Source organism: Eschrichtius robustus, chromosome 7 (genome assembly GCF_028021215.1).
Source record: "Eschrichtius robustus isolate mEscRob2 chromosome 7, mEscRob2.pri, whole genome shotgun sequence".
NCBI classification, from domain to species: domain Eukaryota; kingdom Metazoa; phylum Chordata; class Mammalia; order Artiodactyla; family Eschrichtiidae; genus Eschrichtius; species Eschrichtius robustus.
Genome location: NC_090830.1, coordinates 139,311,682 through 139,327,646, shown reverse-complemented (window position 1 = coordinate 139,327,646; position 15,965 = coordinate 139,311,682). Strand labels below are relative to the sequence as shown.

Below are 15,965 nucleotides of genomic sequence, written 5' to 3'. Positions count from 1 at the left end.
GCTTTGTCAGTTTTGCTAGAAGTTTGTTAATATTATTGGTCTCTTCCAAGAACCAGCCCTTCATTTCATTGGTTTTCTCTACTGTTTTTCTGTTTTCATTTCATTGAGTCCTGCTCTCAGCTTCACTGTTTCCTTCTTTCTGCTTTGGGTCTATTTCACTCTTCTTTTTCTTGGTTCTTGAGGTGGGTGCTTAGATTACTGAGTTGAGACTTTACCTCTTTTTTAGTTTTCAGCACACGAGTCCTGTACATGCTTTGTTAGACTTACATCTAAGTATTTCATTTTTAGTGATTTTTTTTTTTTTTTGAGGGGAGGTTGCCTTGTTACCACTGGGTGATGGTGAGCGTCCCAACTCTTCCTGAGGCCTCCTCTGACTGACACTCCCACCCCGGGAGGGGCACGTCTCACTGATGGGCAGGGGTTCTTGTCACAGGCTGGATGCTCAGCCTTTTCCGACAGCACCTGGCCTGGGTGGGCCGCCCTCCCTTTGTCCTGGTGCTCCGGCTCCAGCATGCGGGCTTCCACTGGGCTTCTGCTGTGTCCGCTGGTGTTTCCCAGATGTGCTTCCTCATCCTTCACGTGTGAGGCAGGAAGGACACCCGGGGCTCTTAGGACCGTTGCTCCCCAGGCCCAGGGCCCTGGCCTTTCTGTCCTCACATGCCAGCTTTCAGAACGGCGTGCTTTGTTGGGGGGCAGGGAACTTACGTCTCCCCCACGTTCCCGAAAGCAGAAGTTCTACCTTGGTTCTGAATATAATTTACTTGATTTTAGGTCTGTACAATTGAAGCTGTGTTTGACAAGCATCTGGCACACATCCCTGAAAGTTCAGCCGTGGGGTCTTGTGAGCGCTGCCTGGAGCTGAAGTCCAGGCTCAGATGTCACCCCTGTCACACTCCGGGAGGCCCCTACAGAGCCGGGCTCTGGACGCGGGGGCTGCGTTGGGGGGGTCGCCTTGACTCCGCTGAGTCCTGATGCTGGGCCCATCCTCTCCCCACCCCCTCCCCCTCTCAGGCTCTCTGGATGGAGGGCGTGGGCACCATGGAAGGGGGGTAGGGGGCCACGGGAAGGGGTGGGGAGGGCCCAGGTACCTTTTCAGTCGTCAGCTTTTGCTCTGCGACCTCGGGAGCCAGAAAGAACGAGTTGTAAGCACCTGAGAGAGAAAACCCCAAACCCACTGAGCTTTCCTTCAGCCCAGGCTGTTGGAACCAGAGCGCAGCCCCCGGGGAGGCCCACTTACGCACCGCTGGCGGGAGGTGGCCCGAAAAGCACAGCTCCATCCTCGGCCACCAGCACGGAGTCCAGACACAGGTAGGCTGCAAGGGAAGGTGAGGGTCAGGGCGGCTGTAGACTCACTGGGGGACCTGGTCCCCCTCAGGGCCAGCAGAGCCACGGTCGTGGGGCAGCCCCCTCTCTCAGCCACCCCACGGGCTCCCAAGCCACCCAGGGAGTGCGGGGACGCTGGGGCCCTCGCTGGACACAGCACAGGGGCCAAGTGCTGGCTCCCCTTCCCAGAGGCCTGGGGGACAGGCCACAGAAGGGCCATCTGAGCCAGCCCTGGGGCACAGGAGCTGCGGGAAGAGGAGGGGGACAGAGGGACGTGACCCACCCGCCGAGCGCGAGCCTGGGAGGGGTCCTGGGGGAGGCTGGGTGCCGGCGCTTTGTACCCACAGGTCTGAGGCTCACAGGACCCAAGGGAGGCCAGAGAGCAGCGCCCCTGCGCTGGTAGAACCACCGTGGGGCTGAAGACCGGTCACTCTGCCTGGTAGGGCTGAGCTTCAGGGGCCACAAACCAGTCTAACGTCCGAGGACCGCCCCCCCGCCCTTCCCCAGCCAATCTTCGTCTCCTTGGGGACAGCGTCGCCCCTGCTGAGAGGGTGTGGGCCAGGGGCCCCGCACAGCTCCTGCCCCTCCTCAGCAGGAGGAGGCCCACGTTTTAAGCTGCCCTCTGACCCCCTTGGTCCTGAGACCAGAGTGGATACCCCAAGCCGCCCCCGGCTCACAGGGTGGACACTGCAACCCAGCCCCAGGCTGTCCACACAGCCTGCACAGGCGACAGAGGCCCCGTGTGGCCCTGGGTCCTGGCCCGGACATGCTGGGGGTCGGCGGGCTGGACGAGGACCCATGGGAGGGCGTCACCTGGGTGCTGGCCGTGCGTCCGCAGGGTGCTGAGGCATGCGTGGGACAGAGCCCAGAGCTCGTACTCCTTGAAGGGCCGGCCCAGCTTAGACAGGAGGTCCTGCAGGGAGACGCCCTGGGGGGGCGGGGGGAGGAGCGCATTCAGTGTGTGGGCACCTCAGAGGGATGCACGGAGGAAGGCGACAGGGCAAGGACCACCTCAGACACGCGGGGTCTGCCCCACGCAGTGCACTCCTGGCAGGACGGGCTGGGAGAGTCCCCACGTCAGCACTGCAGGTGCTGGGGGTGCACGTGGAGAATCCAGCACCTGTGCACGGCCGGTGGGAGCGTAAAACGGTGCAACGACGTGGAAAACAGCACAGAGGCTCCTCAGAGAATCAGACGCAGGATTACCACCTGACCCAGCAATTCCACTTAAAAGCAGGATCTTGAAGACGCATTTGCACACCCATGTTCAAAGCAGCATGATTCACGAGCGCTAACACGTGGAAGCAACCCAAGTGCTATCGGTGGATGGATGGATAAGCATTATGTGGTCCATCCATACGATGGATATTATTCAGCCTTAAAAAGGAAGGGAATTCTGACACAGCTACAACATAGATGAAGCCTGAGGACACTGTGGTCAGTGAGATAAGCTAGTCACAAAGGGACAAACACTGTATGATTCCTCTTATATCAAAGACTGAGAGTAGTCACACCCATAGAGACAGAAAGTAGATTAGAGGTTATCAGGGCCGGGGGGAGGGGATGGGGAGTAAGTGTTTAATGGGGACATAGTTTCAGTCTGGGATGATGAGAAAGTTCCAGGGATGGATGATGGTCATGGTTGCACAACAGTGTGAATGTACCTAATGCCACTGTCCTGTACACTTGAAATGGTTAAGATGGTAAATTTTATGTTATGGGTCCCCCTTCCCTCGCACCACCCCCCCGCCATTAAAGTCCCAGAGTCAGAAGAATGAGTTCAGCTGGAAGGGAGTTCTCTGCTTTGCGGCCACGGGAAGAGCTGGGAGTACAACCACCCGCTTGGACACAGAAGTGCTTGTTCAGAGGAAGGTTCCAGAGGCAGTGTCTTCACCCCTCCTGGACCCCCCTCCGCGCCCAGGGTGTAGCTGCCTCGGTCCTGAGACTTCCCTCCCTGCCTCATCCAGCCTGTGCCTGGCCAGCGGCCCAGGTTCTGGGGCACAGGGCCCCCCAAGCCTCCTGCTACATGTGGGGTTGGAGCAGCCAGCTTTGCACCCAGGACGTGCTCTCCAGAGAAGATCTGGGTCCCCGATTCTGGACCAGCCCTGACACCTGACGGGTTGTGACCTGTGTGGGGGCCGAGGTCTGGTGGGCCCTGATCCTTTGAGCCTTTGGGGCAGGGAAGCCTGGTGGTTAAGACCATGGCTGGGCTCCCAATCAGCTGTGCCCTTCAGCGACCGCCCACCCTCCTCATGGCGGCCCCAAGCCTCAGTTTACCCATCCGGGAGGTGGGCTGTCTGTGAGGCTGGTGGGCATTTGAAGGTGAGCAGAGCCCTGGGCTCAGGCCTGAGGTTTTCACCTCGGTGCCTGGGCGCTCTGTGTACACGAGTGTGGTCGTGTGGGTGGACATGGGGAGGCCAGTGGAGATGGTGTGGGCTGAGCGTACAGCACGTGGGCATCGAGCACGTGTCAGCGCGCTGGGGTCTCCAGGATGGACTTTCATTTTAAAGTAACCATATTTTTCAAGTAAATTACCCTCAGGTGCTTGCTTATCAGGATATGAATAAAAATGTAACTCAGAGTCTGCCCTCCCCTTTGACCTCTGGGTCAGCAAAGCATGGTGGGAATGAAGCTGGTGGAGTCGGCACTGCCCCACAGACGCACGTGTATCGGGGCCACCCAACCCCAGGTGACTTCGTCCCAAGACGATCACAGGGACCCACCTTAGGGGAGCGACTTACTTCTTACTCAAGAACCCGAGCCTGCGGAGGACGCGCGTGCGCGGGTGCGTGTGCACGCAGGTGCGTGTGCACGCAGGTCCCTCCCGGGCCCCGCGGGACACGGTCACCCACCTGCTCCAGGGCTGCTCCGCCTGGCTCCCCGGCTCTGTCTGCAGTCCCGTCATCAGGCTCGGGAGTCCCTGGGTCTCTGCCGGCATCGCGAGGGCCCTTGGAACCGGGCGGGGGGCTTTCCTCCGCGGGGCCCCGGCCACGCGCCCCCCTGTCCCCGCCGCGCCGGAGCTCGGCGTCTCGCTCCGGCCACAGTCTGGATTCGGGCTGTGCCTGGAAGCTGGTAAGGCCATTTTTCCCCTCCGGAAAGGGCTTCCTGGGGTCTGGAGGGAAGAATTCTGGTGCCGGCGGCTGGGTTTTCGTGCTGGTCAGCGACAGGCAGAGGGTGCCGGCCTCGGGGCCGCAGGGCGGCAGCCGGGGAAGCGTCTGCACCTTCCTCAGGCGGCTCCTCTCCAGGAAGCCTCTGTCCGGGTCCCCCAGGGGCCGCTGGGCGTCCAGGAGGAGGCAGGCCAGCCTCTCGGGGACCAGCCCCTCCTGGCCCGGGCTTTCTCCGTTTTTCACAGGGGCTAACAGCAGAGCCTTGGAGGGCGGGGTCCCCGGGTGCTCCAGGCCTTCTCCGGCAGGGCTCGGGGGCCGGCTCTCCAGGGCAGGCAGGGCCGCTGGGTCCACGGAGCGGTCCCCTGGCTGCCTCTTGGGCCCCACGCTTTTTGGAGCCAGTCTCTCCCTCCAGGTGATCTCACTGACATCTGGGCAAAAGCAAGATGTGATTACAGCCGAGGGCCACGGCCAGGATGGGCCTCCCCTTGCAATCCCCGCGCTCACGGCCACCAAGGCACCCACTCCTGCAGGACCCCTGGACCCCCACCCATCACAGAGAGCAGAGGGCTTCCCAGGCCCCCCACCCCTTCCCTCAGGACTGGCCCAGAAACGTCCTCATCTGCTTCCTTAATCACACCATCTTGGCTAAGTAACGAGTCTCCAAAGGCTCCCCGTGCCCCCGCCGCCCAGCCCAGGATGAGCTTCCAGAAGGGGTTTCCTAAGGCCTAATTAGCTCATCCAAAGAGCACATCGTTTTGCTATTACAATTACACAAGTGATACTCCCCAAAGGAATAAATTAAATCTGGCAGCAGCCCCAGCTCGTCCTGACGTACAATCTTCCACACACACGTGTCTGTGTGAACCCCTCTAGAGACACACGCCCTCCCCTCCCCGTGGCCTGCAGCCCCCTCGACGGAGCCTCTCTCAGTGTTAACGCCCTTCCTGATGTTAGAGACGCCAGCGGGCCTGGTGCTGCAGTGTCACAAATGCCAACTTGGTGGGAAATGCCGCTCGCTTGGCTGGGGGAGGGGCCCTGCCGCCCCCAGAGGCTCCACACCTCCCCTCAGGACCCTCCAGGCTCCCTGCTGCGAGCACAGTGCAGAGCAGACGCTGGCATTTGTTCAAAGTGCCACCCGAGATTATGCCTTGTGAGCCATGAAAATCCAGATGCTTCAGCAACAGCTTGTGTGGCCGGGAAGTAAGTGGCCACCAGACAGGCGGTGCTGCGTCCACGTCCCCAGTGTCCCCAACGCCCACAGAAGAGGACAGAGGTGACCAGTCCTGAGGGCAGGCACTTCCCACATGACCTGCCTTCCACCTCCAATTGTGGGTCAGAGCGGGTGAGTGTGTGCACGTGTGCAGATGTGTTTGTGCGTGTGGGAAACTGTGGGCGTGTGCTGCGTGTGCACGGGGGTGTGCTTGCTGTGTGAGTTAATAGTCTAAATAGGTGTGTCCGAGTTTGCACATGCATGTATGGTTCCATGTGTGCTGTGGGAGCACATGTGACCTGTCTGCATCCGCGTGCATGTCAGCGTGGGTGGCTTGCACGGTGAGTATGCCGGCACGAACGTGTGTGTACGTGAGCGTGTTAATGCTTGTGCACACCCATGTGTGCATGTGTGAGGGCGTGCATATGCCTGGGCGCGTGTGCGGCTCGCCCACCTGTGCGCTTACCTTGAAACGCCGCGAAGGACTCGATGGAAAGCACCCTCCTCCCAGCGGCCGAGAGGCTCTGGCACAGGCGGCAGGAGGACGCGAGCTGCATCTTCTCCTCGCACAGCGCGATGATGGTCTGTGACCGGGGCCAGCGCTCAGCCCCGCCCCCCGGCCCCCGCCGCCCCCCCACCGCTCTAGGCGCCGGGATCGCGAAGCGGGGCGTCCTGGGCTTCGTGATCCCCGCGGGGCAGAATCTGCTTCGTGAAACCAGCGGATTCTGTCCTGCCCGTGACAGTCATAATGCACGCCGTTCGTCGCAAAAATGTAAAGAAGTCGGGAGCTCGGGGGACGGGCGGGTGGGGGCCCGCTGGCCGGGGGCGCGTGGGGCTCCGGGCCGCGCCCGCGGGAAGCGGGGGCTGCCTTCGCGCTTACCTGCAGGTCGGGCCGTTCCCCGGGGTCCTCGGCCTGCATCTGGCCCAGCAGCGCTTCCAGCTCCCGGCTCAGCCTGGGCTGGGGCTCGGGCTCCGTCACATAGTCGAGGGCTGCCTTCAGTGTGGCCCCCAGGGAGTAGATGTGAGCCTGCGGCGGCACCAGAGAGCCGGCTGGGCGCGGGGCAGGGCCTCGCAGCCTCCCGGGGCGGCATGTCCCCAGGCGGCCGCCGCCCCTCGGGGCCAGGAGCACCTGCTCCTTACAGGGCTGCCTCCCCTGCCCCCAGCGCGGCAATCCTCCCGGCCCCGAGCCGCCCCCGTGCTCTCGGGCCTGCGGTCTGTGCCGGCCCCGCCGCACCAGCCTCAGCCCACCTCCCCCGCACAGGCCCTCGCCTGGCACCTGCCCTGTCTTCAAAGGGCCAGCCTTTTCTTTTTCAAGTGTATGCTTCAAAAACCGATTTGAGGAGGAGGAAAGGCAGGTTTCTTGCAGTCTGGAAGTCAGGGTTTTCCCCTGTGTGTGTGGGGCTCGTCTCCCCATGCCCGCTAGGACAGGCTCACAGGGAAGGCCTCGGCCCTCGGGCCCTGGAGGGGCTGCCGATCCCCGTGGCCAGGTGTCCTCCAGCACCACCTGGCCTTCTCGCCTCGTCCCAGGACCGCGCACGTGGGGCCTCATCATCCCCGCTTCACTGCCAGGACGCTGAGACCAGAGAGGTTCAGGAACCTGCCCGGGGCCACACAGCCGGGCCAGGAGGAGCTGTGAGGGCCCTGGGCCGTGTGGCTCCAGAGAGGTGGGTCACACAGCTCAGGAGTAGAGGCCGGGCCCCCAGAGGCCGGCTCTCCCCACCTCCCTACCCCAGTGCTCCCCCCACCCCAACCAGTGAGTCCCCCACCTCCAGCCCTGGGCCCACGCCGGTCCGGGGTCAACTCCTAGCCAGGGCCAGACTCAGCATGGCTGAGTGGCGGGGTCCTGGCCCTCTCCCTGGGCAGCCTCGTGACCTGTCAGGGACGTCTTGCCTGGCCTCCTCACATGACCCTCAGACCCCACCTTCCCGGTCTGTGGGGAGGTCTGGGACCACCGGCTCTTGCTGCTGTTCTCGGGCTGTCTGGTTTCCACTGGCCGCCTGGCTGAGACGCGCCCTCCTGACCCACCTCCCTGCCAGCGTCTCTCTCAGGAGCTGGGCACATGGGGGTCCACCCCTCGCCACTCAGGGCAGTTCCTGCGTTTTGCTGTTGTGACCAGCGCTGCAGTGGCCTTCCTCACGTGGACGTCTTTGTGCACCCACAGTATGTCCAGGAAGGCTCAGGCCCCGCGAGTGGGGGACCAACCTGGGCGACGTCCGTTCCGTCTGCAGTTTTTGGAGCTGCTGAGGAGCTCCCCTCGTGAGTGACCGGCCCAGCCGTGTGCGTGTGTGTCTGTGTGTGTGTCTGTGCGCCTGGGGGGGGTGTCAAACCCCTCCCCCTTCCAGCTCGCGGCCTCTGCAGCTTCCCCAAGCTCAGTGTCTCGTGCTAACCTGCATTTCTGTGACCGTGAACGAGACCAAGCATCTGTTCATTTCTATTCGCTGTTTTAAATTTTCCTCTTTCTGCCCATTCATGGACTTTGCTAATTTGTCCGCCGAGCTGTTGCCTGTTTTGAGTGCACCCATGGCTCATGAAGGGGCTGATCCCTGGTCTGTGTGTCACACGTATGTTCTGTCACTTATGTTTCAACTTTTTCATGTGTCTTTTGACATTCAAAAATTCTAGTGTTTAATTTGTGAAATTGGATAATTTTTTTATTGGCTTCTTAAGAGGACCTTCCCTAGCCCAAGACAATAAAAACAGCTTACTTCTGCTTTTTCCAATACTTTTATAATTTTAAAGCATCTAGCTCTAATCCCTGTGGGTTGTATCTTTGAGCTGGCGCGCTGCAGGGATCCAGTTTTGTCTCCTTCCTGATGGAGAGCCACCTCCACCTCCCACACTGTTAAAGAAGAGCCCACCCTCTGTCTGCCCTGAACCCTCGTCCTGCTGCCCTCAGCTCTCCAGGGCTCCAGACTCTGGCTGGCCTCCCCTCCTCTCACTCTGTGTCTCTCCCTCTGTCCAGACTATGCTACTGTGCTATTTTAATTATGGTAGCTTCAGAGTGCATTTTCTTTCTTTCTTTTTTTTTGCTCAGCCATGTGGCTTGTGGGATCTTAGTTCCCCAACTTGGGATCGAAGTGAAAGCGCCAAGTCCTAACCACTGGGTTGCCAGGGAATTCCCCAGAGTGCATTTTCATACCTGGTGGACAAATTGCCCTCCATTTTTTCCCCAAAAATGTTTGATTATTTTCACATTTTTCAGGTTTAAAAAATATATATATAGGTTCCCCCATTCCCATTTAAAAAAAAAACCCAAAACATTGGAATTTTATTGTAACAGCACTGACGTTGCAGAATTTGGGAAGGACCAACATCATACAAGATGAAATACTTGGATGTCAGCAAGATGGCTGTCCCTAGACTGTATCCCCCTCAACAACAATTTGGCATCCATCTGTGGACAAAATTTCCTTTGTGGGGGCTGTGGGATCCAGCAACATATACCAAGGGACCTGGCAGGAGTCTTGCCCAGCTGTGTGTCAGGTGAGAGGCAGACAAACCTCTGTCCTGGTTGTGGGCCCTTTAGCTAGCCTAACTAGGGAAAAAAAGAGAGGACTCAAATAAATAAAATCAGAAATGAGGGACGAGACATTACACCTGATACCACAGAAACACAAAGGATCATAAGAGACCACTATTTATATGCCAACAAATTGGATAGCCTAGAAGAAAATGGATGAATTCCTAGAAACCTACAACCTACCAAGACTGAATCACGAAGAAATAATCTGAACAAACTATTACTAGTAAGGAGATTGAATCAGTAATCAAAAACCTCCCAACAAAGAAAAGCCCAGGACTAGATGATTTCACTGGTGAATTCTAATAACATGTATTTAAAGAATTAATACCAATCCTTCTCAAATTCTTCCAAAAAAATTGAAGAAGAGGGAACACTCCCAAACTCATTTTATGAGGCCAGCATTACCCTGACATCAAAGCCAGATAAGAACAGTGCAAGAAAACTATAGACCAATATCCCTGATGAATATAGATGTAAAAATCCTCAACAAAATATTAGCAAACTAAATTCAAAAGTACATTAAAAGGATCATATACCATGGTCAAGGGGGATTTGTCCCTAAGATGCAAAAATGGGTCAATATACACAAATCAGTAAATGTGAATCACTATATTAATAGAATAAAACATAAAAATCATATGATCATCTCAATAGAAGCAGAAAAAAGCATTTGGCAAAATTCAGCATCCTTTCATGGTAAAAACTCTCAATGAACTGGGTATAGAAGGGATGTACCTCAACATAACAAAGGCCACATATTACAAGCTCACAGCTAACATCATACTCAATGGTGAAAGGTTGAAATCTTTTCCTTTAAGTTCAGAACAAGACAAGGATGCCCACTCTCATCATTCCTTTCCAACACACTGGAAGTTCTAGCCAGAGCAATTAGGCAAGAAAAAGAAATAAAAGGCAACCAAACTAGAAGGGAAGAAATAAAATTGTCTCTATTTGCACATGATATGATCTTATATATAGAAAATCTTAGATGCCACCAAAAATCTTTTAGTAACAACAAATTCAGTAAAATTTCAGGATACAAAATCAGCATGCATAAATCAGTTACATTTCTATACACTAACAATGAAATATCTAAAAAAGAAATAAAATAATCACACTCACAATAGCATCAAAAACAATAGAATATTTAGAAAAAACAATAAAATATTTAGGAATAAATATAACCAAGCAGGTGAAAGATCTGTACATTGCAAAGAATAAGACTTTGATGAAAGAAGTTGAAGACACAAATAAATGGAATGATATCCTGTGTTCATGGATCAGATGAATTAATATTGTTAAAATGCCCATCCTACCCAAAGCCATCTATAGACTGAATGCAATTTCTATCAATATTCCTATGGCATTTTATAGAAATAGAAAAAAAAAATCCAAAAGTTTGCATGGAACCACAGAAGACTGCAAATGGCCGAAGCAATCCTGAGAAAGAACAAAGATGGAGGCATCACACTTCCTGGTGTGTGTATTACACAGCTCTAGTAATCAAACCAGTATGGTATTGGCATAAAAACCATCACATGGAACAGAATAGAGAGCCCAGAAATAAAACCACGCATATACAGTCAACTAGTATTTGACAAGGGAGCAAAGAACCCTTACTGGGAAAGGGCAGTCTCTACAATAAGTGATACTGGGAAAACTGGACAGCCACATGCAAAAGAATGAAACTGGACCTGTATCTTACACCGCACACAAAAACTAACTCATAATGGATTAAAGAATTAAACATGAGACTTGAAAACCACAGAAATCATAGAAGAAAACATAGGGGGAAAGCTCCCTGACATTGGTATTGGCAATGATTTTTTTGGACATAACACCACAAGCACAAGCACCAAAAGAAAAAACAAATAAATGGAACTACATCAAACTAAAAAGCTTCTGCATAGCAAAAGAAACAATTAACAACATGAAAAGGCAACCTATGGAAGAAAATATTTGCAAACCATTTACCTTATAGGGGGTTAATACCCGAAGTAGATAAAGAACTCACACAACTCAAGAGCAACAAAATAATCTGATTAAAAAATGGGCAGAAAGAGATTTCCCTGGTGGCCCAGTGGCTAAGACTCCATGCTCCCAATGGTCAGGGAACTAGATCCTACGTGCCGCAACTAAGAGTTCACGTGCCGCAACTAAGAGTTCGCATGCCACAACTAAAAGATCCCGTATGCTGCAACTAAAGATCCTGCGTGCCGCAACTAAGACCCGGCACAGCTAAATAAATAAATAAATAAATAAATAAATAAATAAATAAATAATTTTTTTAAAAAAAGATGTTATTTTTAAAAAATGGGCAGAGGAACTGAATAGACATTTTCCCAGGAAGACTTACAAATAACTAACTGGTACATGAAAAGATGCTCAACATCACTAATCATCAGGGAAATGCAAATCAAAATCAAAATGAGATATCATCTCACACCTGTTAGAATGGTTGTTATCAAAAAGACAAGAGATAACAAGTGTTGGTGAGAATGTGGAGAAAAGGGGACCCTTGTGCACTGTTGGTGGGAATGTAAATTGTTGCAGTCACTGTGGAAAACAACGTGGGGGTTCCTCAAAAAATTAAAAATAGAGCCTCCATATGATCCAGCAATCCCACTTCTGTGTGTATATCCAAAGGAAATGAAATCAGGCTCTCGAAGAGATATCTGCACCCCCATGTTCACTGCAGCATTATTCACAAAAGTCAAGACATGGAAACAATCTAAGTGTCTTTGGGTGAATGGATAAAGAAAATGTGGTCTATATACACAATGGAATATTATTCTGCCACAGAAAAGAAGGATGGTCGTTGAGGGCATTATGCTAAGTGAAACAAGTCAGACAGAGAAAGACATACTGTATGATCTCACATGTAGAATCTAAAAAACTGAACTCATAGAAACAGAGAGTAGAATGGAGGTTGCCAGGGGCCTGTGGGCAGCGGGGAATGAGGAGACACTGGTCGAAGGGCACAAACTTCCAGTTATAAGATGAACAGGTTCTTGGCGTCTAATGCACAGCATGGTGGCTACAGTCAACAATACTGTGCTGTATACTTCAGAGTTCCTAAGAGAGTAGACCTTAAATGTTCTCACCACCAAAAAGAAACGGTAATTAGTGGTGGAGGTGTTAGGTGTTAACTAACCCTACGGGGAAATAGTTTTGAAATATGTTAAGTATATCGAATCATTAGGCCGTAGGCCTTGAACTTACACAACATTAAATGTCAGCTTTGTCGCAGTAAAGCTGGAAAAAATACTTCGTGTAGGGACAGGGTCTGTGTCCTCATTTTCTCGTGCCTTGTTTTTTCATCTTTAGAAAAGTGGTTTGCTATGCACTTTCAACCCTTCCTGCCATGTTCACTCCCGGGCTTTCTGTGGTCGTGGCTGTTATAAGTGGGACTTTTTCCATTTCCTCTCGAACTGGTAACTACCAACACAAAGGAAAGCTACGTACTTTGGGGGATGTATCTTGCCTTCCGCTGACCTCTGCAGTCTTTTATTCTATCACTTTCCACTGAAGCCCCTGAGCTCTCAGGCCCACAACCTCGTCACCTACAGACAACGCCAGCCTGCTGAGGAGGGTGTCCAGCTGCCCGCTCGGGGCCCTGTGAACACGGCTGGTGCCCACCCTGACGGCCCGGAGCCTGTCCGCTCTCCCTGTGCACGAGGCCGGGCCTCCTCTCACGGGAGACACTGGCACCCCCGCCCTGGTCCCCACCTCACACGCTGACCTCGCCCTCCGCACCCAGGGCCTCCGCCTGGGTCCCCGCAGAGCCAGCACCCAGGGCTTCCTGAAGGGGCCAAACGTAGGTCAAGCTGCTGCACAGACTCAGGCAGACGCCTTGGTTTGGGAGCCCTGCTGGGTGCTGGGGGTGGAAGGAAAGGCAGACCCTACGAGCCCCGACCTGCAGGCCAGGCCGCAGCAGTGAGGCCCCCAGCAAGTCACAGCCCTGAGGGTGAAACCTGGCTCTGCACCAGGGTATCTGCTCCTGCCCTCCACACCCTGTTGTCCCCTCCAGGGACACTGGTACCCACCTACCCTCCCACACATGCATCCATCCATCCATCCATCTGTCCACCCCCTCTCCATCCGCCACCCACATTTATTTTTCCTCCCTCCCTCCCTTCCTTCCTGCTTTTCTTTGTATCCGTATCTATATCTTTCTGCCTCTGTCCACCTTCATCCATCCGCCTCTTTTAGTCTGAAAATAACTCAGCAAACAAACTTCTCATCGGCTGTCAGATGACACTGTCCACTACACACTGGCCAACACCAGCGTCTTTGGCCCTCGAGATCTTTCCACCTCTAATTCCTGTCTTGGAAGCCCCCCTAGTGGTGATCCTGCGAACCCTACTCGCATCAAGTCCGTCCCCCTGTGGACCACGGCCCATGAGGCAGGATCCCACCTGCTCTGCTGCCATCTGAGCACAGAGTGGGGACCCCAGGATCATGGGCGGTGCCAACACCGGGATCGGGGCACCGGCGCCCACGCTGACACAGGTGTGAGGCGAGAAGGACCTGCTTGCCCCATGGGAGGAGCAACAGGGAAAGTCACCAACCACCCGCTGGGAATTACGGCGACTCAGAGAAGAAAACTTGTCATGATAGGAAGATTCCGGGGACAGGAAGCCTTGAAAAGGAAGGGGGAGCCCCTTCCTTCCCGCTAAGGACAGTCTCTCCCTTCCCCGAGCGTGGCCCGCATCACTCCTCCCTCCCTGTCGTGGGCCTGCCTGACCCTACACCCTGCAGCAGGTGGGGTCCCTGCCCCGGGAAAGCCCCTCCACCCAGGGAGCTCTGTCACTTGGAGAGTGGATGGCGGCTCCCTTCCGTTGCTGGGCTCGCTTTCTCTGCGAAGGGAGGGGTACGGCGCTGTCTACACCTCAGAGTACGGAGCAGACAACTCGGCAAAAAAGGAAAAGCGACAAAGCGACAGAAGACCCGAATGGCCCAACGCGCGGGGAGGGATCTGTGGCTCTGCCTTTCACCTGAACACTTAGAGGCCATTGCAGGGTTATTAATTGGCCTAATTTCAATACTGTTGTGTCCCAAGGATCAGGGAGGCCAAGGAGAGGGACCGGGAAGGGCGGTCAGTGGAGAAGTCAGAACACACGCCGCATCTGTCAGTGAACTGTGCCGGGGAACAATTACAATAGCAATGGTAAAGATCACTGATCACAGATAACCATAACGAATCTAATAATAGTAATTATAAAGCTTGAAATATTGTGAAAATTCCCAAAATATGACAGAGATACACAAAGTGAACAAATGCAGCTGGGAAAAATAGTACCGACAGACTTGCTCAATGCAGGGCGGCCACAAACCTTCAGTTTGTAAAAAAATGCAGTATCTGCAAAGCACAATAAAGTGAAGTGCAGTAAAGTGAGGTCTGCCTGTATCACAATAAAAAATAAGAAAAACCCAACCCATTCTTTCAGAAGAAATCCCAACGGAAATAAAGAAACACCTAGAGGGATTTCCCTGGTGGTCCAGTGGTTAAGACTTTGCCTTTCAACACAGCGGGTGCGGGTTTGATCCCTGGTTGGGAGCTAAGATCCCACATGCCTCGCAGCCAAAAAACCAAAACATAAAACAGAAGCAATATTGTAACAAATTCAATAAAGACTTTAAAAATGGTCCACATCAAAAAGTCTTTTTTTAACAAAATAAAGAAACACCTAGAAGTGAATGGTACCGCATATGCCGTGTGGCAAAACTCGTGTTCGGAGGGAAATTCTTAGCTTTAGGTGTTGACCCTAATGTTAGGAAAGAAGAAAAGCTCAGACTGATGAGCTCCGTGTCCAGCTCAAGTTAGGAAAACGCACTGAACTCGAAACAAGTACAAGAAACAAGAGACTGGAACATAAGAGCAGAATTGATGGAGAAGAAACCAAGACGGGACAGGAGACCTCACACCATACAAGGTGGGCTCTGTGAAAAGCTGATGGAAGAAACTTTCACGTATGGAGGTTTGGGGAAGTCGATCTGGCTCATATGTGATTTGGCTTGAACTCTGTGCTGGCCAGAGCAGCCTGTCTTTTTTTTTTTTTTTAAGATACCTGTCTCTGAGCTCCAGGAGGGCAAAGGGAATAACAGTCATTTAATAATATTAATAAAAATAATTACACTCATTACTGACATTCACTGAGCACTCACTACACGAAGGGCTGCTAAGGAGATCAGGGCTACAGGACATCAGAGAGGTGAGAAATCCCCACGGGATCCAGTGGTAGGGAAGGCTTCTGGAAGGTGGTGGACTTGACGGGTGCAGAGAGGAGGCCCGGCAAGTCCTTCTGGGGGCAAATCATTGTGCGCTCGCCGCTGCCATGTTAGCTGCACTCACGTGCAGCCTGTCTTTTTAAAAAATTTTATTTTATTGAAGTACAGATGATTTACAGTGTTGTGTTAATTTCTGCTGTACAGCAAAGGGACTCAGTTATACATATATATATTCTTTTTCATATTCTTTTCATGATGGTTTATCACAGGATATTGAATATATAGCTCCCTGTGCTCTACGGTAGGACCTTGCTGTGTATCCATCCTGCATATAATAGTTTGCATCTGTTAATCCCAAACCCAATCCACCCCTCCCTCACCCCTCCCTCACCCACCGCCCCCTTGGCAACCACAAGTCTGTTTTCTATGTCTGTGTGTCTGTTTCTGTTTTGTAAAGTCCATTCATGTCATGTTTTAGATTCCACATATAAGTGATATCATATAGTATTTGTCTTTCTCTTTCTGGTGTACTTCATTTAGCATGATAATCTCTAGGTCCATCCATGTTGCT

The 15,965-nt window shown here is 53.2% G+C and overlaps 1 protein-coding gene across 1 annotated transcript in view; it reads right to left on the bottom strand.

Moving 5' to 3' along the window:
- Positions 1-15,965, bottom strand: part of KNDC1 (kinase non-catalytic C-lobe domain containing 1) — a 55,862-nt gene that overhangs the window by 29,121 nt on the left and 10,776 nt on the right. Inside the window, exons 4-9 of the mRNA XM_068547928.1 lie at positions 6,521-6,667; positions 6,107-6,224; positions 4,176-4,858; positions 2,137-2,251; positions 1,242-1,313; positions 1,089-1,150 (exon numbers count right to left, since the gene is read on the bottom strand). Of these exons, the coding sequence (XP_068404029.1) occupies positions 1,089-1,150; positions 1,242-1,313; positions 2,137-2,251; positions 4,176-4,858; positions 6,107-6,224; positions 6,521-6,667 (1,197 nt within the window). The remainder of the gene's footprint in view (positions 1-1,088; positions 1,151-1,241; positions 1,314-2,136; positions 2,252-4,175; positions 4,859-6,106; positions 6,225-6,520; positions 6,668-15,965) is intronic.